We start from the raw sequence: 26,961 nt of genomic DNA, 5'->3' as shown, positions 1-26,961 counted from the left end.
AGAGAAGTGCAAATATACAATTTGTCTGTGGTTCCAACTTAATTAAATATTGTATTTTTAATCCCAAGTTCTGAATGTACTTTTTTAGATCTTGTCGTTAATGAGTTTCCACAGTAACACAGTTTCTTACATATGTAAGAATTGTAGGATTGGACATAAGCTAAACAAACAGTCTGTTTTCACCAATTTAAGATCATGCTTGAAGTGACTTAAAAAGGGGTTAATTTGAAAGTGTATCACAATTTCTTAATCCAGATTGTGTGTACACATCTGTTTGAATGCATAAATATGGTTTTAAAAGTAGAGCTGAACATAAAGGTCAGGAAAAACACTGAATGCATGTATTTAAAATGTAAACTACATAATATGGAAGTAGAAGAAATGGCTTTCTTTAAACAACATTAGCTTTCTTCAGTTAGCAAAATGTATGAGTTAAAACAGCTATCTTTCTTACATTATCAGGGAATATAAGTGTGTCTTTTTGTTTTGTTTTGTTTTTTAAATATTGTTGGATAAAGCTGTGTTTATTAATAGAAGTTTTTCCACAGATTTTTATTTTAGTGATGCAAGCCTAGGTCCCCAGGAGCAAGAAAGCCAGATGTTTGGGGGAAGGGCAGTTTTGCAATATAAGCTTTTAAATGAAGTTTTGATGTGAAGAAAAAGAACAAGATAGGAACAACAAAGGAATGCTGGATCTCAGCTGTTGTCCTGTTAATGCATCTGCTTCTATGTAGTCAGATCATTAACTGCTGTGCAATGATATACATGTGTCCTGTATCTTTAGTGTGGGAACTCCTTTGGCTTTGGGTAGGCCTCAGTAAAAGCCTGCTGTTCATGATTATGTTTTTTCATCATAAGTACTTCCTTGTCCCATTTGGTTAACTCTCTCAGATGTTGTCAATGTTTCAGTAAGTATTGTTAAACTCCATTTTGCATCTGCCAACATATGTACCTAATTAGAGATCCCATTCTTTAAAAGCTGCTGCTGTGAACAGTTTCAGTGTAGCCACTACCACCAGAATGTGCCTTAACTTGGCCTAGGTAGGGCTATGAGAAAAGAGGAATTTCTCTAGAAAAAGTGATGATGTACTTCTGTTTCAAAATATTTACATGGTTTTGTCTGAGAAGTACTAGCCATGTGGTTAAGTCCAGTATTATTTTTCAGCAAAAGGCATAATTGTAATGGTGTTTTAAAGGTTTTTGAACTTTTTTTTTTTGTTTTAGGTGCACAATTGGATAAGATAGGATTCACAGTCATCAAAAAGTGCATCAATGCTGTTGAAACACGAGGTAATGATCAATCCAACAAAACACTTCTGATTGTGGAGGGAATGGAGCAGTTGGTCTGCTTTTAAAGGCCTGTGTGATCTAGTTTCCTTGTAGATCTCTGTGAAAGACTTAATGTGGTAGAGATTTCACTGATTACATTGGCCAGTTCAGGAGCTTTCTTCCATCCAGTTCCAGCCTTTACTGTATTGCTCTGCTTCAACAAATGTGCTTTCAAGAAGTGCTCAGAAGGGAGTAATAACACCTCCCTAAAAGAAAGCCAATACTGGTGCACAACAGCTGAGAAGATACCCTTTATCTTGTAGGCAATTCCTATGCTTTTGCTTTACTGTTGGAAAAGACTAATTAATTTTAGTATTCTATTTGTTGACTTTGAAGCTTTTCCATTCAGCCACTGAAGACAAGAACAGGAGCTAAGCAGGCAAGTGAATAACAAAAAGTATTGAAATATTTTTGGTGGAGTCACGGTCTCACAAGGATGAGGCAAGGATGCTTTCAGGCTTACTATTCAGCACACTCAATCTTGTACCTCCAAAACTGGGGACAGAAGAGAAAGGTGTATACACAAGCAGTATTCAAGAGGTATTTGTTAATTTTGTTTTGGAAAGTACTTAAGGAAAAAAAATCAGTATTGAATAAATATGTAGGGTTCCAAGAACGGATATAGGTGAGCTTGCTACCTTTTAGGAGCTCAGCAATCCCTACATCTTTGGTTCAATGAAGTTGATTCATCCATAACATTTCAGGGAGTTGATGATTATTTGCAGTTTACTGATTCTGAACATAACATCAACTGCACTAAAAACAAACAAAAAAGGCCTAACAAACAAAATAGTGAGTTCATACAGGAGACTGGCTGAAGCATTCCTAAAGGATAAGTTTCTGTTTTCTGCAGAACCTGCAGGACCTTCTGTGGATGTCTGCAGAGCTAAACACAAAGAGGACTGGGAAAATACTGAACTGTTTGCCTCAGAAGGATTTGTCCAAAGAGTTGTACAGTGGTGAAGAAAGTCTGTCTTTCAGACCTGTAGATTTTATACCTATACTTCTTTTTAAAACAATTTTTACTTGACTATTTTACTTCAATAACACATCAAAGGCAAGTTATGTTCGGCAGAAGAAAACAGGACAGATGCCTCTTCAGAGATTGTGCTTCTGTGCCATGTTTTTATCTCTTTTAATCATAATGGGTGTGAGGTTGGCGTGGGTGGAAAGAGAGGACAGTCTAGTGTGGGTGGAAACTGAGAATAGTCTTGTCATGTCATAGCAGAAAGTCTGGTATTCAGAGAGAGAAGAGCATAACAGAGATATTGAACATAAACTTGTCAATGGCTGGATAATTTTTTCTCAGTTACGTTCAGTTTTATAAAGCCAAGAACGAAATGATTTGCTTTGAATGAATAGAAAAATCAAAGACAGTGTCGTGGTTAAAATGTAAATTTGCTTCTGATTCAGTGCTCTTTTTGCATTGCTGGATAAGAACACAGCTTTACCTAATAGAAGATGCTGAGCTATCAAGGCAATGTTATATTGAGCCTGTCTCTCACATACGGAGCACAGTTCTGTTTGGATATGCATGCATGTTTTGTCTCCGAGGGAACGTTTTGGGTTTTTGTTTTGATTATGCCATGTATTTATAGTTCTGTGCTTAAAATAATAAAGCAGGGTTAAAAGTTTACGGAAGCATAAAAGAGCTATTTGCTCCAGTAGTAAAGACTCTGTGCATGTTTTTGTGTGCAAGTAGTTGGTTGAGCATGTGGTAGGTAAGTGTTGGGAGAGTAGCATTTGCCTTAATTTTAGACCTACAGGAGCTGCTAATCTGAGCTGTAGAGACAGATGGCAGCATTGAGCTGTCTTTCTTTTCACAAGAAAGATAGAAGATGGTGAGGAGGAAGTATAAAACCTTTTTTTTTAAATGTAAATAAATAAATAAATCTGGTATTACTTTGAATCAAGAGTGTCACTTGTGCGACTCTTTCTGTACTGGAATATGATATAAAAAGTTAAATTTGCAGCTCTGTTAATAGCCTGTGTCAGCCACACTTACAATGCCAGCCACATGCCAAACTTGTCTGCAGACATATCTTCCTTACAATAGTGTAAATTATATTTTACTTAACTTTCTAAGCATGTTTCGCAAATCGTGTTCCAGTGCCGAATTCTGGTATCAGACTGCCAACCATCTTTAGATCTTGCAAATGTGAGGAAAATTGCACTGCAGGGCTTCACCCCTCAGAGCTGCTAATAGTGATGGGTTGAGCCCGCAGACGTAGCTGAGCCCCTCAACGTTTTAGGCAGTGCTAAGCTATTCCTTGAAATGAGTCACCTCATCAGTTGTGCTCCTTAAATGCCAAGCATTATCTCTCCTTGGTATGTTGAAGATCTGCAATGTACAGATTAAATCAGAAACAGTGCTGTTTCAAACTGGTTTTGTATATCTTTAATAAAACATCATTTAATGGTATGTTTAAAGGTTTAATCTAAAACTATTGCTATTTACTGTTGAAATATTAATTTCTCTTTGCACTTCTTGATGTCTGTTAGCAATTAGCCGTGCTTTTTGCAGGTTGATGAATTTGAAACTGATCAATTATCTGATAATTTTTATCACAGAGTCATGGTTACTGCTGGAGGAATGTCTTAGTTTCAGTACTGCCACAATTTCAGAGACTTTTGTATATTATGTCTGTTTTAATATTGAGCAGTAGTTTCTGTGGTTTGGCATTAATTATTTTTAAGCCATTAAATGTATGTTATGAATGTTTGGGGTCAGCACAGTTTGGTTCTTGTGAATTTTAATGTTAGAAGCACAGGAAATCAAGAAACAACTTCTGAGATAAGCCAAAGCAGAGATGTATCTGACTGTGACAGTATTTCTTCAGCTTTTTAATTTCTTGCATGTGATGCAGAAGCCTTGTTCTGTGGAAAGTAGTGGTGGGCATTATATTAAAAAAAAAAAAAAAAAAAAGTGTGATGCATTTTGTTAGAGAATTGAAAAGCTTGGTGTTACTTTTTACCAGAATTTTCCTGGACTTCTGTGAGAATTTTCAAGTAACAAATGCTTGCTGCTCTCAGGATGGACTCCTAATGCATCCTTCTTTGGAATGGATGAAGGACCATGTTTATTTTTCTTTAGTGTTGGCAGTCTGCAAGGCTTGTATAGCATACCATCACACTGTTGTTCCGCATTGGAAAACTTATTTGTGTGACTTGATAACTTCATATTCTGAGAAGAATAGCATTGTGGCCACATAACTGTTTATTGTGGTTCCTTCTGCTGCACAGAGCTAAATTTTGAGCATATTCCAGAGCTGTGTTTTTTGATGGCTGCAGATGAAATGCTGGAGATCTGGCATATTCTGTTAATTTAAAGCCAGCTCTGAACATGACATCTGCCTTAAGGCTCAGCATTAGTAGAGTGGCACTGGCATCTCGGGGAAACAAAAGGGCTGATTCTGCCCAGACAGAGCAATTGAGAGAAGTAGCACTACTGCCATAGCATGTCAGGTCCCCTCTGTCTCAGTGCTATCAGTGAGGAGTTCAGCAAGTCCTCTGAGATCTGAGGATGCCTGAGGAGGCTGCAGACGGTGTGAGGAAGAGCAGGGGGAGAGAGAAGTAGGAAGAGACGCAGCAAGACCAGGCAGGAGGAGGGAGGTAGACAATGTGAAGCTCTTGCCACTGTACTTTTACTTTGTATTATGGTTGTGTCTGACATTAATTAATTAAAGATTTAATGTTTTTATATACTGCATCTAATACTTCTTTAGGAAGAAGCTTTTTTCTCATATTACTAGTTTCAATTTTCCTTCTCTGGGTTGAAACAGTTTGATATTGAAACTGGGAATTCTCCACAAGTCTTCCTTTGTTGAAAGATATTTTGAATAAGAATACCTCATAATCTGTTATTTGAAAAGATTTCCTTGGAGTAGAAACAGATATTTTATGTTATTTCTACTCTTCTAGGCCATTATGAATATAGAGGTAGAGTATGGTGGTGTTTAATGATTATTATATGGCCTCTCAAATATCTGTGTCAGCTTCAGGCATGTAATATTTTACCTCCCCCAGTATGGGATCTGAAACGGTGCAGCAGACAGAAAGACATACCTTATTTTGCCCTTTTCCTTCCCTTCCACTTCTCTCGCTGTCATTTATCTTTAATTTATAGTCATATTTTTTATTTCCCTGGGGATAAAAACAGGTTTGAATGTGTATGAGAGGAAGAAAGGGCATAGAGAAATGACAGGAAGGCAGTCCGGTGTCTACATGGAATGATGGCAGAGGACTGAAAACATTATGCTGGTTATGGCTACTCTTTTCATCCTTAGCAAAGCCAGAAGTACTGATCTCAATAACTTGTGGTGCTGCCTCTGGGTTTAACCCATATGTGGACCCCAGTGGGTTGGAATGAGACATCATATCTTAAATGAAAAGCATTTACAAACTTGAAAAAGGTTTTGAGGACTGGGAATAGGCTCAAGTTTTTCTTTATTTTATCCAAACTCTTTTTGTCAGCCACGTTTTTGGAAAAAAGCAAAATTACATTTGCTAAGGAATTCTTAATTTAGCATTTTTTGGTTTGGTTCCTGCGTTACTTGAATGTGGACGATGAAGTATTCAATGTGTCATTTAAAAATCTGAAAACAGCCAGTGATTTTTCAAGGAAAGATTAGTCCCTGTTTGCTTCTACTCCCAGTATCTGAAGTGGAACTTTTTCCAAAACATAATGTGAACTTATCTTAAAAACACAGAAGAACAAAAGGATTTTTGCAATACTTGATTTATAAAGTTGTTCTCATGACTGTGTAAATAGTACATAGTCTGTCTTACTTTGAGGATAATTTGTCGTCTGGGGAAAAGTTTTAATGCTAAATTTGACTGTGTATCTTATTGCTGTGGTTGATCTTCTGCCCCTTTTTTTTTTTCTCTCCTTTTGCATAATAGGTATAAATGACCAAGGATTGTACAGAGTTGTGGGGGTGAGTTCAAAGGTCCAGAGACTTCTGACTTTGTTGATGGGTATGCCTCTATTTTACAATATATTTTTTCTATATTTTATGTCATGTTTGTTTTGCTGTCTATATTTGATGTTACAAGCATCTGTACTTGTTCTGTATACGAGACACATCTGGTTTGCTTTACTCCATGAAAATTATACTTGTAGAACTGTAAGGTCTCCCCTGGTTGAGCACAGAGAGTGAGATTAGTTGGTACAGGAATCTAAGAGAACTTGTACAGGGTGTATAGGAGTAAATCGTGGGCTTTGTGCAAGTGTCAGGAAGCACACCTTTAATATCAGGAAAAACTTCTTGAGTCTGTGAATGATGGAGCACTGGCCCAGGTTGCCCAGAGAGGTGGAGTCTCCCTCCTTGGAGGTCTTCAGAAGCTGCCTGGAAATAGACCTGGGTGTCCCCACTTGAGCAAGGGGGTTGGAGAAGACCATCTCAGAAGGTCCCTCCCAACTCCATCATTCTAGGGTTCTGTGAAGTGGATTTTCTGTTCTCCCATGTGCCTGGTGACAGGACGAGGGGGAATGGGCTAAAGTTACGCCAGGGGAGTTTTAGGTTAGATGTTAGGAAGAATTTCTTTACTGAAAGGGTTGTTAGGCACTGGAATGGGCTGCCCAGGGAGGTGGTGGAGTCACCATCCCTGGAAGTCTTCAAAAGACGTTTAGATGTAGAACTTAGAGATATGGTTTAGTGGGGACTGTTAGTGTTAGGTTAGAGGTTGGACTCGATGATCTTGAGGTCTCTTCCAACCTAGAGATTCTGTGATTCTGTGTGATTCTGTAAAACTGTTCAGAAAATTCAAAGTACCAAATTTAAGAATGTTTGAAACTTATTGCTTCATTGTTTGAGGTTTCCAAATTTCTTCTCCCTTGTCTAAGATATACAGGTGATTTTTCGTGTGTATTTAGTTGATCACTGTGCAAAATAAGATTCAGTTTAAGCCTACTGGTGAGGAGCTCTTTGGCTGAAGAGGAGGAATACAATATACGTATTAATAATAATTATGTCTGTGCCAAGGCGGGAGACAGATGGAGAAAGGATTTGTTTTAATAAACTCAGTAGTATAACTCTTATTTGTGGCTAACAATTTAGACTCTCTTATACCTAGTTAGCCATGTGTAGCTTTTAACATTTTTGATTCACAAAAGTATTCTCAGAAACTTTTCCCCCTTCTCTTTCTGGAAATTTTGATGCATCTTTAATCCCGGTGACAGTAGTTCTCTTGACACTTTGCTATCCCTAGGGAATAAAAAAAAGAGGTATTGGCACCTGGATGAAATCCCTAGTCTGCCTGCTATCTCTCACCAAAGTAGTAGCCATGACTGCAAGATGTGCAGTGTTTCCCAATTTCTTGTCCTGAGCACTGACAGTACATGCAGTCAGACAAGACCACTGGGATTAGTTCATTTTTATAGAGCTTCCAAACCTGTCACTTGACAGCAAAGGTCTGATTCTCAGGGATTCATTGGTATGCAAAGAAGCTTGTTTGCAGTTTGCACCAGGCTCTTCTCCAGAACCATGCATGCTCCATCTGTGCTGATAACACAGTGTTCTTTGGCACGGCAAACTGGAGGAAGCCAGAAAGTGAATTCATTTCATTACCCCAGACATTATGTGAATGACAAAGCGCTTTTATATTATATGCTGCTGTCAGTTCAGTGCCACCTGTAAGACTTTTTCTTTTCCTTCCTTTTTTTTTTCTTCCCCCCAAACAGGCTGTCTTTTCAGAAATGACAAGACATCAGGCTTGAGGGCCTGTATGTCATATCAATCTGTCATAATGACCTTGCTAAATATTAATTTCTGGTATCTTACTTTAATCAATATTAACAGCACTCTGAAGTTCTCCATTAGTGCACATAAACCTGCCTGTATCTTTAAAGTATTGTAGCAAAAGATTTTTTTTTAAATACAAACTGGGATTAATAAAAATGATATATAGCAGATTCTCATGGTTGTTTATCTGTGTTGGAATTAGCCTCGATAAACACTAACCATTTTTAGCCATTGACCATGGAAAGACTGATTAGCTGTCACTCAGAGGATCTTGATAAGATGCATTTGATATCCTAAGATGTTTTTCACTTTTACACTTACTGGCTTACTTTGGGCATGCAGATCTAGCAGGTAAATTTTCCTCTGTGCCATTAGTCAGATCGAAATTAAATAGATTCAGGTTGCCAGTGGTTCAGTAGCAGCTGGAAGAGTTTACTAGGGATTCCAGCACCTGCCTTTATTTATTTTAATTAGAAATATATAGTTTTTTGTCATTCCAAAGATTCATATAGTTATGTGAAGTAGGAGGAATACAGTGGTATCAAGATGAGCCAAAATACCGAACAGAAAAAAGTTAGGGTGCAAGCAGGTGCTCTTTTTCAGGTGATTTGTTGAAAGTGATTCTATCTGTGCTCTTTATCTGTCTGTCCTTAGAGAAGAATAAAGAGGGTTTCTTTTTGATATACAGTGGTACAGAGAATTTAAAATGACTGATTAATCTTTAATCCTTTGTCTCTGGGTATACTCTTAGATACCCTTTTATATGAAAGTTCCTTTCAGAATCATAAAACCTCATATTAACTTTCTGTATTTTAAAATGTTTGATAATATTTCAAAGTATTTTAAGCTACCTGTCATTGACCGTGAGGTTCACTGTCTGAAAGGCCCTAACTGCAAAAAAGTCTTCCAAATGGTAACCAAGGACATTAATAGCATATAGGTTCTATCTCTTTCTTAGAATATTTTCTATAAAATTTGGGAAAGTAAATTGAGAGTCAAGAGAGTATAAGAACAAATAAATATGCAGGCCTGCTTTTCTAATACTGTGAATACACAGATTTACATATTTAATATAAAAAAATAATGTAATTAAGTCCTCTGTAAAATAACATTCAACAATGAAATATACAATTCTGCTTAAAAAAAAACAACAACGCAACAATAACAAAACACAACACAAACAATAATAACAAAACACCACAACTTGTGCAATTAACTTAGTCCTTGAAGTTGCTTTTAACCAGGACTGTGCTGTGGTTGTCTATTTTGCAGCAGTAACCTTGTCTAAATTTGAGTGATAAAGGCATTTGATAAATAAGGCATTCAGCATGTTTCCAGGTAAATGTTACATTAATTTGATGCCTCACTCTGTAAATAGGGATATACATAGTTATGGCTTCCAGTGTTCTGGGGCTCTTTGTTATAAGCAGTTCAGTGTGTTGTGAGCCATTAGAAAGCTCAGTTCTTGAAAGGTGTTAGGGACCAATTCCAATTCCTGTCTCATCTGTGATCTGCATACTAGCTCTGATGTGGTTCGTTTCATACAAACTGTCTATGTATATTTCATACAACTATGAGTTCGTAGTACAAAGTCAGCTTTCATATAGACCCTTGCTCAAGGTGAAGAGACTGCTAAGGACTTTGCGTTTCTACTGACAAGTTCAGTTTTGATTTCTGATGCTGCCTGTCTTGAAAAATGCCAGACGTTACATCTTGTAGTGGAAAACGTTGTCATACCTCTGCCTTTTCAAAACAGGCAGCTTTCAAAACTGAATTCCTTTTTATTTTATATACAGTCTGCATACACTCCTACAGTGGGCATACTGCCTATGAAAGTAGAGAGAGTCTAATTCTAACCTAGTTTAGTGAAGTGGACTGGTTTTATAAACTGAGCTCCCTTATTGTCAGAAAGATTTGCATGAAATTTAGAGTTGATCTGTCAAAAACTGTTCCATAAATGTGCATAGTTATTTTTGTAGGTGTAAAATTGCCATTCAATTCACAGTGGCTGTGATGTGAACAAATAGCATGAAAACTAATGGAGTTGATTTTGAAATCTTGGTTGAAGTTCCAGTTCGTATACTAGTCTGAGATGTTTAAAGAGGGAAAAATAGGAACAGTCAAATATATATTGTTTTGTATGTATGAGTACATTTGTGTATGTTTGCATGGGTATAAATGTGTATGGAGTGGTGGGGCAAGGAGCTGTGTATGGCAACTGTCAAACTAAAAGTGGAATAAAAAGTCTTTAATGGGCCTTCAAAAAGGGCTTTTTTACAGTCACACTAGTTGGTAGCAGGGCTAAATTTAATTTTCTTTTTTTCTTTTTTCCACATAGAGGTATGAAATATTTCATCAATACCATACATTTTTTGAAGAGCCTTGTTTTGAAATTGAGATGTTCAGGTTTTTTAGTCCTCAAATTTATCACCACAAAGTTCTATATAACTGAGTATGTCCCTTGACTGTAAAGAAGAACTAATGACTATTGGAGAGCTGATGATTATTAACTGAATACTTGAATATCCAGTTATTTAAAAACACTGGATATCACATAGTGGTTTAATAAAAAAAAAAAAAAAATTATTTAATGAACTTTACAGAAGGTTTTCTTCTCCAAAAAGAGATTTGAAAGCAGAAGAAACTAGCATGCTAAAAAGAAGAAAAATATAAATGTTTTCCTGAAACAGACTTGAGGATTTTGGGTGGTGGTTGACTACTAACAATTTTGGTTGAAAATGTAACCTGACTTGTATTTTAAAATGGGATTTAAATAATTGATATAATGAGGGAGAATATTCAGTTACAGAAATAATTGCTTGGCACAGCCTTTGGAACAGTATTATTTAGTCCCAGTAAAAGGACTGTACCTTTAATCAGGGATCCTAATTTGATTTTTTAAATGTGTCTGTTGTTTGTCTGACAAGCAAAATAACAAATGAATTCTGAGTTGTATGAATGGTTCAACATGTAATCTGTGTCACTCACTGTTGTTGCAGTTTACTGTTGCGACCGACAGGAACATAAAATAGTAATAAAGCTCAAGTACTTGAAGGTACAAAATACATTGAGCTAATTTGGCCACATACATGTGATCTTCTCAACTGTCAAATAGCTATTGCTTCTTGTTTTGAGACATAACTTTTTTTTAGTTGCAAAACATTTCATTGTGCTGTCCTATTTCCAATGTTTTGTCAAAAAATCTTCAGCTGATTGATCATTCAGGCATACGGCATTTCATGTTATGAGACTTTACCAAGTAGCTGGCTAAAAGGTGGGAGGAGCTTTGAGAAAATGAACAAATTGTCAAGCAAGAAAATATTTTTCCCCTTGGCTAAAACTGATCAAGTAAGGGAGACATTAAAGCCATCTTGTAGAGAAAACTTACTAGTAGAGAACAGTCCTTTTTCTACTTTTGGAGCACCTTTTAAAGGTTTTCACATAGTAAAGGCAGTCAGTCACATTGCAGTTGGCTATTTTTGTCAGCAGCCCAAAATAACTGTTTATACAGAAAACTATGAAAAAGATTAGAAAAGATTTCTCAGTGTATTTGTGTTTTAAATAATGAAAATGATAAGTTATCCTTACTAGGTCTTTTTTCTAAACTGTTTATGTACATCTTTTTGTGTTTGTGTACATCTTTCAGTTTAATTAAAGGTGTGAAAATAGCAATTGCTATAGAGATCATTTCACGTGAAAGTGATTTTTAATCCTTCATTAAAGAAAAAATAATCAGTAAAGTGCTTTCTATAATAAAATACATTAGTAGAATTTATAAAGAGGTTTGGATATTAAGTCTTGTTAGTATTAATTAATGGTAAAAAGGACATACTGCTTCCACATTCATGTGAGCAAATGCATAATCAAATCTAATGTGTTCCAGTTCATATAGGGAATACTGATTTAGAATCACCTTTTTCACACCCCTCTTCACTTCCTGATTATTTTGTAGATGCAAAAACCTGCAACGAAGTTGATCTGGAAAACTCTGTAGATTGGGAAGTGAAGACAATTACTAGTGCTATGAAGCAGTATCTGCGGTAAGCCTCTCTCTCATTTATTTTTTTGAGACTGTGAATTTTGTATTTTAATTCTCACATGCTATGTGTAAGAAAAGCAAATAACATAGACTATATTATGTTTCCTTGTATGAACAGAGGTGTATTTTGTGCAAATGTCATGTTTGTTATTTTTCTTGGGGTAAGCAAAATAATTTAGCAAAACTAATACTTGTGGTCATGTGAGACAAGCCCCAAAACAATTTTGTGTTAGATACATAAGCACTCCTCTGATGGTTTGGAGATCTGAACTGTTGGTAAACTTGCTAAGAGTCATTACTGTCAGCTGAGTCAGCTGAGATTATTACAGGAGTTTTCTGCCTTTTTGTGTTTTAACGTGGTAGAATGAAAAGGGGAAAGGTTATGAATTCTTTAATGTCTTCCTCTTTTTCTTCTGACTGGTGTTCCTGATATTCTAGTGAAACAGTAATAATATTCTGAGTGTGAAAAGTAGGAATCTTAGATGTTCAAATGACTTGGCTGATTCCTGATCGAGATACTTTACTTAATTGCCTAAGAACATAGAACTTTCCTGTATCTCTTATAGCATATCACAAATACAGTATTTTTAATCTCTTACTATTATTTAAACCGTATCAAAGAATGCTGAAGAATTTTTTTTGAAGATAAAAGTCATAGGTAATGTAAGAAAGAATAAAAATAGTGTGCACTAGATTAAATATTTCCTGCTTACAGTATTTCCCATCTCAGTGCTTATTCTGGTATTCTGTGAGCATCAGTCATGGAGTCAGCTTAATAAACAGAAGGTTTTAACTCTGATGTTTTAACTCTGGTTTGCGTTATTTGGTACCTTTTTCACCGATGACTAAGGTTTTCAATTTTTCCATTTGAAATGCTTTAGAAGTTTGATTTGTGGATGGTTGCTGTTCAGCAACTTAACTGTATGGTCTTTATTTCTTTACAAGGCATTGGCTTTGCCTCTGTATTTTAAAAACCCTTAGGAAGGTTGAATTACATAGTATGCATGTTACAATATTCAGCTGTAAAATGGTCTCGGTGTTGTAATTTGGAAAGGTGCTTATGATAGATTGGAGGCATCGCTTCAGTTCATGGAGTATGAATGGATGTATTTAGTCTTATTTTCCTCAGTTTTTCCTGATTTCCTAGTTTTCAATTTGTACTGAAAGTCATTAAAATCAAGGGCTACCATAACAATGCTTTCCTCCCATACAAGGACTATGCTACTGAATGTTTAAAAAAAAAATCCTTCTTAGAATAAATACAGATGGAAGGAATATGGATAAACTTATTATGTCATCCTTGTTTTACAGAAGCCTTCCAGAGCCACTGATGACGTATGAGTTGCATGGAGAATTCATCATTCCTGCCAGTAAATATTTGACAGTAGTTCAAATAGAAATATTTTCTTATAGTTGTGGCCTTAGGAGCATGCAGTAAATACAGTTTCAGAAAAATTCTTCAACCCAGTAAAAATATAGGAATAAAAATAATAAAGGTTTTAAGAATACAGAAGTTTTAACCTGTGTTCAGTTTTAGTACGTGTCACAAGTGATGTGACTATTGAAGGACAAGTTTGTGACAGACATAGCATAGCATGATTTTCACTTCTATGCCAAAGCTTTTGGTTATGCATTCTAAACATTTCATTCTTATTACCTTAATTGTATAATGATAAAATTCTACTTGGACCGAGATGTTTTTTCTTCCATTTATAGAGTAGAAGCTTAGTAAAAGAAAATATGTCAACTTGGGCTCATTTAAATCCTGAAAGTATAATTGCCTGACCCTTGTTTTCAGTGCCTTGTTAGTCTGTATCCAGGCTGCCTCAAATGTTCCCCTCATATATTAGTTGAAGAAAGGAATGAACAGGCCAGATTACACGATGGCAGTTCAAACACAGACTTGGAAAAGGCAGAACAGCATTTGTAGTTCAGCTGTATGGTATCTAATGTACATGGAATTTTTTGGAAGAGGACAGAAAGAGTATAAGAAACCTTTGGCAAAGTATCAAACAGATATTTAGCTGATTTTCTTTCCAGCCTGTAGCACTTCTGGCAAACTGTGGAAAGCAAAATTAATATAAACTTTGAGACAATTGCTTTATCTTTTTTGGTTTGCTGTAATGACTTTTCAGGACTGCAGAATATATTCGCTTGTGGCCCTTAATTCATAATGAGAATTAGCCCATGAAATTCATTGCCAAAACACATTTCAGAAGCCAAGTGCTTAAACAAAATTCAAGATTTTATTACCTAGATGGTGAGTCTGCCCACTTGTTAAAATGTTAAAATATTTTTTTTGATCAGTGAAGTTTTGCCATCAGTTTCTCACAGCATTTTCCCTTCTCTATTTTATAGTCTCCTTTGTAAAAGAAATTATTAGAATTACATGTTTTAAATAGTACAGTGTTCATAAGTAATAAACAATTTTGTTGAGACGCTGATTTTATGTAACGGGGAGGAAAATTTAATCAACATTTCAGATCTGAGTTACGGTATACTTAAAAATAGGTATGCACTGTTGTTTCCTATGTAGGCTATAAAAAAAACAATGCCAGGAATAGTAAGGAATATCCTTTTCTCTGAAACTATTTTATATTATATATATATATATATGTTTTAAAATCAAAACAAAAAATTCTCCTTTCAATTTTCTTTTACTGTGATACAGATCACAGTAGATAGTAATTAGATTAAGTTGCTTAGCCATCCTCTAATTAGGGCTTGTGTTTTCACATATTTGTGAAGTATTCTTGTTTTAAAGAAGCCTAAAGTTTTTATGACTGTCCTAATTTTGATTAGCTGACGAGGAGCTAAACATTTTGTGTTTTGGTAACTTTTTTATCTTGCAATTTATGCAGAGGTGTTCACTGCAAAAGAATAAAAAAAAGTGACCCTAAAATGTGTATCAATGTGCAAAGAATAATAACAATAATAAAAAATAATCTGTAGGAATATGCGCTGAAAGAAATAAGGTGGGTATTTTATGAAATACACTTAACAATCAAAGTTGCCTTGGAGTAAAATGGGACCTGATGAGCAGTCACAGTGTCAAAACCTTGCATTCATGGTAGATTCTTTTTTTTTCTGTTTATTTAACTTGTACTAAGTATGTTATATACAAGATAAATGCTTCCACTCCTCTCACTATAAGCCACTATGTAGTTTTGTGGTTTAATATAACCTTGACAAGTAGGAATGTGGTTTATTTCCACCTTTTACAAATTCTTGTTTTCAAGAATTTGTGTGCTAGTGAAACATATGGGGGCAAAGTTATTGAATTCAACACAGAAACATAAAAAGGCCCTTGCTTATTGTTACTCTCTCTGTGCTGTGCTAGAGTGGGATGGCATTGTTATTCGGGACCCTTTATCATAGTAATCTCACTCAGGATTTTTTTTTTTTTTTTGCATCATTATTCTTCTTTGTCTTCAGGGATCATTAGTTTTTGTCTTTCTGAGCAGATTAATCTTCAGCAAGTGTTGTTTTATGCAGTCTCTAATGCAAGGTAGCATAGATGCAGTATTATTAGCTGCATAGTACCAACAAAATTGAATTCTAGTGACGAGGACAATCTGTTAATAATGGTAACGTGTAAAGTAGTAAAATTGCACTTCAGGTTTTTGCAAAGAGAAAGTGGCACCCAGAAACAACACTCCTCACTTCACAGCATATTTGAAAGCAGATGAGTCTGAGGCAGCAAAACAAGAACTAGAATCTGACAATTTTTACGTATAGAGCAACAAAGGCATACTTTTGCAGGTGGATTGAAAGATTGGTTCACAAAATAAGTAAATAAAATAATAATCCTGGAACAAGACTATTTGTGAAAACAAAGCATGTGTTCACTGTTGCTGTTTGGAGACATGTAATCATTCAAGCGAAGTATATGCAGTATGTTTCTATGCAGAGTTGGAAGAAGTTTTATGTTTCTGTGGATTATTATTTTCTTTAATGAGATGCTTATTTGTTTCTATGTCCCGTAGAAAGTGGAAGTCCTGAATCTCGAGTTAATGCCGTTCACTTCTTGGTCCATAAGCTCCCAGAAAAGAACAAAGAGATGCTGGACATTTTGGTGAAACATTTAGCAAAGTAAGTGCTGTTACCTGCTTTCCTGCCTTGTCAGAACCCTTGTCCTTACCTTTGTTTTACTACAAATAGCCTGGTTACCATGCCTGGAGCTGAAGCCCATCTTGATGCTGTCATACACAATACAAAGCAGCAAATGTGCAAAAGCAGACAAGGCGTTTGACTCATGCTGTGTATGTTTTGGAGGTAAAGGCAGAAATCTAATCTGTTAATGAAGCCATATAAGTATTTACTTTAGCAGTCTTGCCAGCAGTTGAGGGTTTGATTGAAGTGAGAAGGTGAACGTTATACTTTCTTTTCACAAATTCTGGCAAAGTGAATAGTGGAGATCTGTTAGCAAATTTAAGTTGGTTTCACACTTGCCTGGGTCCAAGGCTAAGTGCATTTTATATATTTAAGTTCAGAAAGAGACAGCTTTTGTTTTTAAATTGTCAGTGGAAGAATGGGTTTTCTGTTTTCCACAATTCAGTATGACTTTATTTGAAGAAACTTTACATAAAAAGAACTTCTAGAACATGGATTAAGGAAATGTAATGTTTTCATTTGTAAAGTAGACTGCAGTTTCCAACAGTAATGGAAAATTTTCATAACCTATTTCCTGTTTTTTCCTTCAATTCTTTTCAAATAGTGTTTCAAAGCATGCCAAGAGGAATCTAATGACGGTAGCAAATTTAGGGGTAGTATTTGGACCAACCTTAATGAGGCCACAGGAAGAAACTGTAGCAGCCATCATGGACCTGAAGTTTCAGAACATAGTTGTTGAAATCCTTATAGAAAATCATGAAAAGGTAAGTTTTGAAGCATCTCCATGTTTCTTGAGTATTGTTTCAAATGTTCTGCTTAATGGGTAGCATGGGGTTAAATGTGACATTACAACTTAACTCAAAAGAATATCCTCTGTACGCTGTACACTTTTGCCTATTTATACTCAATAAATATCCTGGTTCATAGGTGAACTGACATTTCAGGATGCATATTTCCTCGTGGTAGCTGTGCTTCTGTGTGTATAGTATGCAAATAGATTTTCGTTATGATATTTGTATATGCCTTTTTTGTGAGCAGAAGTGATACAAAACTGGAAAAGAAAAAGCCCAGGCCCAGTTTTAGCTCTTTAAGTATTCTGACTAAGGTTTCACTGTATTAATTGTTCTGTCGTATTTTTTCTCAGAGTTTACATGGTTTAAAAAAAACAAGAAGAAAAAAAAAAAGATTTTACTGTACTCTGAATTTTGTGGGTTTTAAAAAGCATTATGAGAGAGCCAGGTATTAACATTTCATTCATTTTCAGCTGAATGTGTGTTATTTTAAGCCTTTGCGTTTGAGGTAATACTGCAAATGGAAGTTGCTGTTGTTGTGGCAGCTGCTGGTTACTAAGGCACCATACCCATACAAGATAACTGTCCAGAATATCTGCTTGCACTGCACGCAGTCTGGGCCCTGGAATTTGTAATAGATAAATAAATCTTTTACCAGTGTCCCTTTGCTTGGGTTTTTCTTTGGGAGTCCCTTGTGACTAAGTTAACTTTTGGAACTGGGTGTTTGAGATGCGCTGCTTGTGCTGGGAGGATGGGCAGTATCCACCTTTCTCTTATTTTCAAAAAAAAAAAAAAAAAGTGCTTTGGAAAAATTTCAGCATGTGCTTTTTCCCCTCTTACTTCTTAAGCTCTGTGAGCAGTGAAATAGTTATTTCTTTTAAAGGTTAACAGTGTTGAAATTGGCTATCTAAGTTGAGTCTTATCTACTTTAAATAATTTCTGTCACAAGTTTTTCTTAAATGCAATTTTGCCACCTCCCTGAATAACACAGGCTAGGCAAAACTTCTTTTGGCATAGCTTTATCTACATGGCGTGTTTTGTTGGCTTAGTTGACTTAGGGTGTGATGCTGCCCCCACATACACCTTGAGCAGATACAGTATTGTTCCACTGGGAAATTATTGTGCAGCAGATGTGGCTCAAGTCCTAAGAAATAAATATTCCAAGAGGTGTAAAGCCATTTTTTACCTTATAAGTGAAGGTAAACAGTGCAGTAAGGCCATGATTTTGTAGCTATTATAGTGACCACACAAATTAAGAAAAAGTCAATAGAGTGAGCAGAGCCAAGGTGTTTGTAATGGCATATGGAGGCTGGGTTTAGTTCTGCCCAATAAAATCACTAGATCACCACATATTAGCACCAGCTCATTGTTTTGCCTGCTCGTTCACATGCCCTTAGAAACTGAACATCAATTTCACATTTGAAACATTGGTTGTACTCACCTTACTTGCTCCTCTGAAAATGTGGAGAAGCAGGGAATGGAAAATACATAAAAAAGATACTGCATCATTTTCCATAATTCCTTGTTTTTATGCCTTCTTTAGAACTGGAAGGCTATAATTTTTTTAAAGGGATTTCTATCTTTTCACTGTTATTTCTAACAGCGAACTTGCCATCAGTGGTCTGCCTACAGCAACTTCTCTTCCACACTAGAGCTGCTTCCAAGAGGGAAGGAAGCCCAAAGTGTGACCTCTGTGTATTTATAGCAAAGACAAAAGAGAGACGTGTTTTAAGGCATGACAAAAATGTTTGGTCAATTTGAATATGTTGCTCTTATAAGTGAACCTTCTTTTATGGCAGACCCAGGACCTACTGTTAATGGCAGATAGGCTTCTTGTCAATCTATTGTTCATTTTAAATTATTCTGAATTCCCTGCATTTCAGACTTTCTAAGAGTCTTGCGAAAGTTGGGTTTATGATTATTATTATGATTATTAATTATTTTATTTATAGCCCTAGTGAAGTCCTAGGAGAAGTCAGCAGCTGTAGGTTAAAAGCTTTCAAATATTTCATCAACCACTACTCTGCCTCTGCTAACTTTTAGCTACTTCTGCTAATATATGCTAAGTCTGGAATTACAGAAGTGCGGTGGAGTCAAGATGGAGGCACGCTGACAGAAACCTGAAGCAACACTTCATCCCTTTGTAATTTACAGCCCTGACAGACTGCAGAGAGGCATCTCTTTCCCCCTGTAGCAAATGAAAAGGTTAACAAAATTCCAGACTGTAGAAGCAATAGCTATTGTAATTCCAGTTTAAATACAGTAACTTGTTAAGCCAAGTGGTTAAAATGGTTACGATTCCTCAAACATTTTTAAGTTCTATCAATGTTCATTTTGTCTTGCTCTGTGGACAGCTTTACTGAAGGAGATCTATGATTCATTTTTGGGAGGATCCGTAGCCAACTGTTACTAGCTTTGAAATCCTGGTGCAGTCATTCCACTATCATCACTCTGCTGAGTGATTAGAGAATTTCTATTCAATTTATATATGGAAACCTGGAGATGGGGACTTGCCCTGAGATGAGAATATCTTAGTGCATAAGCCGCTTTTTTTATTTTATATACTTTATTGATAAGTACATTTATTTCGTACTAGCCAGAAACCAATCAGTCACATTTTTACTTTGTTTAAAAGCTGCAGACATACTTCCAAGCCATGGCTGTGAACCAGTCATGGTAGGTTGAGGAGGGGATGTTAGGCAAAATCAAACCAAAGCTGAGACTTGAATGCTGGCCACTAGACTGTGCAGCCTGTTGTGTTACTTAACTGGCACTAGGACCGTGCAGTCGTTGAGACTAGATGGAGGACAGAAGAGCAGTAAGGAAATAATTGTTCAGATCTTATTCTTGACAGTTATGGATAAGTCTCTTCTAGTCAGAGTATTTCTCAGTCTCCAAGCAGAAGATAAGTTGTAGAAGCAGATCTCTACTGAAAGAAAGAAGCAAAATCTAGATCCAATCTGAGATCTTTTCTCAGAACCACCAGTAGTGGAAGAGAGGCCAGTCTAGAGAAAAATAAGACCTGTGAATTATCTTGCTTGCTACTGCACTATGGCTGTAGGGAAAGGCCAGCCAGATACTCCAGGCAAAGTAGGAACATATTCAGCTTTAATATTCAATGGACTGTAGTTTCACTTCGAATTGTGATGTTTTTGCTGAGTGGCTGCATGCACTCTTGTTCTTCTTTGTTTTTCAGGCCCTTAATGTCAGTGTCATTTCATACGCGGCTGTCTTGTCCCTTCTCCCTTGCCATACCTTGTCTCCTTTGGTTTCTGTGACCCATGTCCTTCCCTTCACCAAAAATGAATCAATAAATTCATGTTGGTATCTAGTGATCATGTTCATTTTGCTTTGAAGCTAAACCTTCCCTTAGTATTCACTTTCTGAGATGATGAACTCGGGGGATGGCTACAGCTGTGTTTGTGCAATGCTTGGCCTTTAAGTAATCCTGCGATGAATAGCGATAGTCAGTTTGGAACAAAACCCAGATTTTCCTTTCTCTTCCTCTCTTCTCCTAAATGAATTTCAGAGGTGTAAATTAGTTTTTCTTCCCAAGGGTTTAACAGACTAGATATCTTGGTCATCTCAGCTCTTCTAGTCTTGTTTTGTGACTTGCATGGAGGAAGAATGGCAGTACACTCCAAGAATTCCTGAATAGCATGCACATGTTCTTGCTGTTCGTGATAATGTTTTGGTATCCCATCGGAACAAATGCCACAATTCAAAGGGGTTATTTATTTGCCATTGAGAGATGCCTCAGTGGTAATATGAGCCATTTTGGTTTCTTAATTGCCTGAACATTGTTTGAAGAGGAAAAAAAACCAACAACACAGGATAAAAAAAGAAGGCTATGAAATGAAAGAAGATGAGTGAGGAGGTTGGAATAAAAATCTCAGTGGGACTAGAATATGTAAACCAGCATATGGGGGAAGAAAGAATAGTGAGTACAAATAGCAAGACTGCAAAAACAGAAAGAAGTTGAAAATTACAGTGGAAGTAAATTAGAAAAGAAAAGAGAGGGGCCAGACGGAAAGAGTCTGGGAAGCCAGAGTATTGTGAAAGGGACTGGGCATGGCAAAACATACCTTTTTTTTAAAAAAAAAAAGTTGGCAACTTATAGGTAAAGTTAGCTCAGACGATGTTAATTCTGAAAAATTCAATGTCTCCTGTACAAAGGGTAGATTCTGTTTTCACTTGTTTTCTGTATTTGTCTACTTAAAAGGGGCAAAAATTTTACATATATTAGACAAAATACATATTTGTTTTAGCTATATGTTTTGTTTAAAACAGTTATATGACAAGCATTTTTCTATGAAGCACTTTTTTTAAAAAAAATGTAGGCCCATTTATATTTTTTATTAAACTAAATGAAAGAGAAAAAATTAATAATACTGAGCTCTTAAGCCAACATCAACTTCGTGTAGTAACACCTGGAAAATCCTTAGTCTTAAAACATATCACAGTGTATAATACCTGCAGTGTTCATGCAATGGGACAAATAGAAACAGGTGAAGTCAGATGTTCATTTTAAAGCATAAAGTAGCACTGAGGTGTGGCCATGTGCATGTTTAAAGCAATTCTCAGCAAGTAAGTGCTTTAGAGCCTGTAGGGTCATAGTGACACTGCCAGCCTCTGAACTAAGACTATTTTTGACAACACAGCAGATCTGTTGAAGTGATGGTAAAGGGACATAAGAGAAATACTAGAGGAGACTTGTTTCATATTTTGTGTTGCTTTGTCTTTGGCTGGAAAGGGAGAACAAGAAGCAATGCATTGTAATTGTGGTGGTTTGCTGTGGTGCAGAAATTTGAAAACCTACTCAAGCTGAATGTTTTTCAAATCAACAAATGTTTGACTTAGGGAAAAAAAATACAGTAAGTCATCTCCAGTAAAGTAGAATTTGCAAGGAAACATGAGCTTCACTTAAGGAGGGTATTCAGTATGTGCATAACTTAAAGAGCATAACTAATCAGAAGTGTCATTGAAACTATTCCTGTACTTAAAGAACATCCTTTAGTAATTGGCTGGGTCTAAACCAGAAAGAGCAGCAAGCACAACAAAGAACTTAATGTTTTCTGGTGGAAGTCACAGCAGCTCTTTCATTTCACTATAGCGTGTGCAAACTCTTCAAACTGTTTCTCTGCTCTGTGGATAGTAGAAAGCACTTCCATATGAAATCCACATGTTATGTTTTAATTGACTGTAAATCCTTTTTTTTTTTAAAGACTGCTGTTTTCAAAGTCTTAATGTAGTTTGTGCATACTGTGAGAAGATTGTATATGAAGTCTCCATTTGTATGTGTGACTATAGTTGATGACATTAAAGAGTCTGGATCAATACCTGAATTGGTATGCTCCAAATGCATTAGACTGCTCCAAAAGACACAAAACACACTGTGAGTAAACAGATTAAAAAAGAAAATCAAAACAAAAGTCATTCTTACAGGGATTGAAAATAGCCTGCTGAGGTGTTTCACTACAAATATGTGGCACCTTACAAGTAATACGGATATACACTTCTGTCTTCTTGATGGGCCTGTATTATCTCCAGTTAATATGAAGAAACTTCATTCAAATTCATACCAAATTTCTGAGTGATGCAGTCCTCATCTTCCACTGCTCCACAGACAGTGCTTTGTAAGTAAGTAAATAGAAGTGATGATAAGAGAGTGGAATTCAGCTGGCTAACATTTACTTCAGTCTAGACGCTCAGGATCCTGTACTTGCATGTGTGGAGGGGGGATTCAAAGGAGAAAGCCTTATGGAGAATGCTAGAATGGGTGCTCTTAAGTAAAATTTTGATACAAAAAATAATCTATGAAAACTCCAGGGCTATTGAGAGGGGAAAAGTTGTTGCACTCCTGAAGAGTTTAAAGAGTAAATTCTTATACGTGACCTAAGAAATATACTGTATTACAGTTTTCAATGGTAAGTGAACCACTGAATTGACAATTTTTTTCCCCTTTAAATTGGGTAAACCGATCTGAATGGCATGCTGCCTGATCATTGCTAATGACAGAGCACTGGGTAATCGTGCAGTATGTGCTTGTGTTTCTGTATGTACTCTTCAGAATTCCAGTAAGCTTTTGCCCTACTAAAGGGGTTAGTGTATTTCAGTCCATTTAATGAATTTTTGAATAAACAAGATGTGACAGTCAGCTGATAAGTGTTTATTCCTAGTATTTTTGTGTGTATGCTATTTACACTAATGAGGCATCAGTACTTCATTGCAGTGGATGCTGGACATACAAACAAAGAATATATTCTTTGCCTTCAAAGACCTTATAGTCATAATGTAAGATAAGAAATGGATTTTAACAAAAACAAAGACCAGAAAACACTGTACAACATAAGGGTGATATAAATCCTTGTAATGGCAACATGGAAATTATCAGAGAAGAAAATACTGGCTGTGTGGGACAGTTGGAACAGTGTCATCTCCAAAGATCTTGACATTTCATTCTGATGCTTTGTACAATGACATTATAGTAGGGTGTCAAATACAGGGTTTTATAATTATTCATATTGTGGTGTATAAAATTTGGAGAAAAACAGATTTTACCACATATATTTATTTGTATTTGTAAGCATGTGTATGTATTTATTCATTACAAATAGAGGGGAGATCAGGTTTGTGTGTTTGGCCGTATTTGTTGCTTTTGCTGGCTCTTGGCTTACATTCGTAAATGCTGCCTTTTAACCTCACAGGGCTTCTCATGCTTTTCATAAGAGCAAATACATGCAAATATTCTCATTCTGCATTATTTTTCATTTAGTAACTAAGATTATGTTATGTTTTAGAAAGCTGGGTAATTGGATCGAGTATTTAATCTTTCAATTTAAAGGCTTTTTCTGTTGTTGTTCTTTTAAGTATTTCCTGTAACTAAACAAGATAGGCAAAGCTAATATGCATAGCTGTAATACGGAAGGGCAACCTTTTTTAAAATACTCTCCTTGGTGTGAGTTACAATAGGTGAGCACAGAAAAGAAGGTGAATATGCTGTTTCTGCTGGTGCAGTGGATAAATGTGTAGGTGTTTCAAGCCTGGTGTATTGTTAACTCTCTCATTTCCTCCAATGAATAAAATGGATTGCTTGTGAATGCAATTCACAGCAGTGAATGGGCTGCTATCAGGAGCGTTCTTCTCGTGAATTGTTAAAAGGGGAGCGAGACGTGATACAGTGGAAGCTGCAGGCTTTGTATCAGGAGTGCTACTTTTAGAAAGGCTGAATCAACAAACTCATAATTTGCAAGCGATCAAAGGACACATGTTTCTAACCTTGGTATGTTCTTTTTTTTTTTTTTTTCCTTTCATCCTTCCACAGTTGTCCTCCAGACTGCAATGTCATGTTTTACAGGCTATGTTTAGTTTCTTCATTAAAGCTCCAATGTGAACTACAGGGTTCAAGGTAGTCAGGCCAAATGAGTGTCTGTTAGAGTCTACATATACTTCAGGTTTGTCTGAAATTCCCCTCAGTTCTACCATCACTCTAATAGTTTGTCTGGAGCACTAAACCTAATCCTTTTGCATTAAAATTGGCAGTACATTATTTGATTACAATACTGGGACTCAGTGTCCACAAATCCCTAAAAGCAGTGTTTCGTTCAGTTATGGGTAGTCAGGCTGCTAGGCAGATTGTCTCTGCAAATGGTGTCTTTGCAGTGAAGAAAAGGCGGTCTTGGATTTGTTTGTTTATTTATTTATTTTAGAGCTTTGTGGGTTGACTGTTGGCTCTCAACCAAGGGTGTTTCCTGTTTCTAGTTTTGACTTCTACTAGGGTTGTTTTCAAGCTGCACACTCTGTTGCACTGTAGCTAAATAGAGTGTGCCAGGCAACATCAAGAGTACTATGGATGCTTTCTGGGTGGTGGCCCTCTAGAGGTTTAGCTTCAGGCATCTCTCAACTCTTAAGCTGAGTTTATATTTTTTTCAAATATGATGTTAGTGAATATTGTATAAAGGTGTTTGTGGTTTGTAGTGGAATTCAAGCCTCAAAATCCAAAGCTTCAGAAAATTTGCATCCTATGCAGTCTCACAGAGGCCAGTGTGCAGCAAATCGTATTTTATAGCATACGGCTGCTGAAGTACCAAAGTTGGGATAACTACTTCAAGGCAGGCACATCCGTATTGAAGTGGACACACTTGGAAAGGTAAGTGACTTAGAGATTCTAAGTTGTTGATAATTTTTATTGAATTTTGTATTTTCAAAAATATTTAATATAATGTGGAGAAATAATGAGCTTCACATTATGTGTACTGAACACAAATTCTATGTAAATGTCAATAATTTCTAGTGCAAATGTTTTTATATTTCATTGAATTGTGTTTGAAAACAATAAATGGATCATGTTGACTAAAACCAGGAATGAAACAGGTTGATCTAATACAGTCTTTAATAAATTTAAATGCAAAAAGAAAGAAACCACATTTTATATTAAAAAAAAAAGTTTTCAATAATGTTTAATTTTAGAAATTTTATTAAACTGTTAGAATTGATGCAATCTGTTTAGAAATACAACTTCTGTCTTTCCAGAAGTTAATCTTTTGTAATTGCTGTTATGATTGAGCTTTTAATTTTAGTAGCTCCTGTTACCTTCTGCAATCCCTTCAAATTAAAAAAAAATAAATCTGGAGCTGTAAATCTCACAGAATTGGATTTAATGGATTAAAAATTAGAATATTAGTGGATGAGTTGCCCTTTTTTATGACAATATTTTAAGATGCTTATTTTCACCTTGCATATCCTGAAATGCTTCTATCTGCAGTAAAATTATAACTTAACATAAAAAATGTTACTTTATGTTTGCAGAAAATGGCAAAAAGAATGGCACAATGACTGTCTTCATTATTGTAAGAGGAAAAAATGCATGGGAACTGTATCAAGGTAAGAGCACATTGTGAATAACTAAAACGGTTTTCCTCTTTCTTGAGCACTTTTGTCTCTGATATAAATATAAATATGTATATATTTTTTACAGGTTGGTGGATCAAACCTGAATTGAGTCTACATTACATTGAAAAGAAGCTAAGTCAAGAAAAGGCCATGGTGGTGATGTTTCTCTTGCTGTATCCCAATAGCTGCTAATTTATAGAATAGATTGACATATATTGTAGACAATTATAATGGAAATACAAGGAGTACAATAGCCATAAAATGTACGAGGGTAGAGGAGTATATGTGGCCTGGGTAGATGGCATTTTATATTGTTCAATAAACATCAGTTGAAGTGTCTGTGTATGTTTCTTTTATTTACCAACTGCAAATCAAGTGCTGAAGGGAAATTACCCAGATAAAATCTTGTACTGGTTTTCTTTTTGTCTTGAGAAATACTTTACTCTAAAAATATGATTGTCGTAGAGGAGGCTATACCCGGAGCTGAATTTCAAAGAATTCAAAGTAACCTTGCATGTTCTAGCCTCCTTTTGCATTAGACAACAACTTCTGGTACTCCAGTTCTTGTTTGTGTATCCAAAGAAAATAGATGCATCTTCTGTGTAGTAGGTGTTATGAGAGTGAATGAGGGGTTTGTCTTGCAACAGAATTATGGCACAGCTTTAAGCTGTTAATGGTTTTTATAATTTTATCCTCATTAGCTCTATTACTAAGCCTTCAGTTTTTCCCCCCTCTTTTTCATCCCACTCTGTCCTTGCTTTTGCCTCCCACTGATTTTTAGAAGAAATTTTAATTACCCCAGTGATACAAAGCAGACAGAGATGACCTGATGTCTGGGTCTTTTCCTAAAGTGATTCCTGGCAAACATACTGATATTCATTAATTAGTTCTGCTTGAGACCAGAATGAACAGATCAGTATCCTCTTGTAGCAGTAGAATCTAATCTGCATTTCCATGTACAACTATACATTTAGTTATAAAATTGTGGAATAGGCTTAGTTAAATACTCCTAGTGATGGGTTTTTTGAATTTCTAAAATCAGCTCTAGCAAGAG

General features: G+C 35.9%; 1 protein-coding gene and 1 long non-coding RNA gene across 5 annotated transcripts in view; both read left to right on the top strand.

Annotated features, from left to right (window-relative positions):
* Window positions 1–26,961, top strand: part of ARHGAP10 (Rho GTPase activating protein 10) — a 143,489-nt gene that overhangs the window by 74,925 nt on the left and 41,603 nt on the right. For all 4 annotated transcript variants that reach the window (XM_027456676.3, XM_027456677.2, XM_027456678.2 and 1 more), the window contains 6 exons: window positions 1,225–1,290; window positions 6,232–6,306; window positions 12,025–12,112; window positions 13,423–13,481; window positions 16,098–16,203; window positions 16,829–16,988. In XM_027456676.3, coding sequence (XP_027312477.1) covers window positions 1,225–1,290; window positions 6,232–6,306; window positions 12,025–12,112; window positions 13,423–13,481; window positions 16,098–16,203; window positions 16,829–16,988 — 554 coding nt within the window. The remainder of the gene's footprint in view (window positions 1–1,224; window positions 1,291–6,231; window positions 6,307–12,024; window positions 12,113–13,422; window positions 13,482–16,097; window positions 16,204–16,828; window positions 16,989–26,961) is intronic.
* On the top strand, window positions 16,995–26,246 carry LOC101797891 (uncharacterized). Its single transcript, XR_216898.4, has 3 exons — window positions 16,995–25,164; window positions 25,824–25,898; window positions 25,993–26,246. It is a non-coding gene; the product is annotated as an uncharacterized lncRNA (long non-coding RNA).

The sequence above is a fragment of the Anas platyrhynchos genome, chromosome 4, assembly GCF_047663525.1.
Source record: "Anas platyrhynchos isolate ZD024472 breed Pekin duck chromosome 4, IASCAAS_PekinDuck_T2T, whole genome shotgun sequence".
Taxonomy (NCBI): domain Eukaryota; kingdom Metazoa; phylum Chordata; class Aves; order Anseriformes; family Anatidae; genus Anas; species Anas platyrhynchos.
Note: the sequence above shows the minus strand (reverse complement) of the source record. Positions and strands in the feature narration are given on the sequence as shown.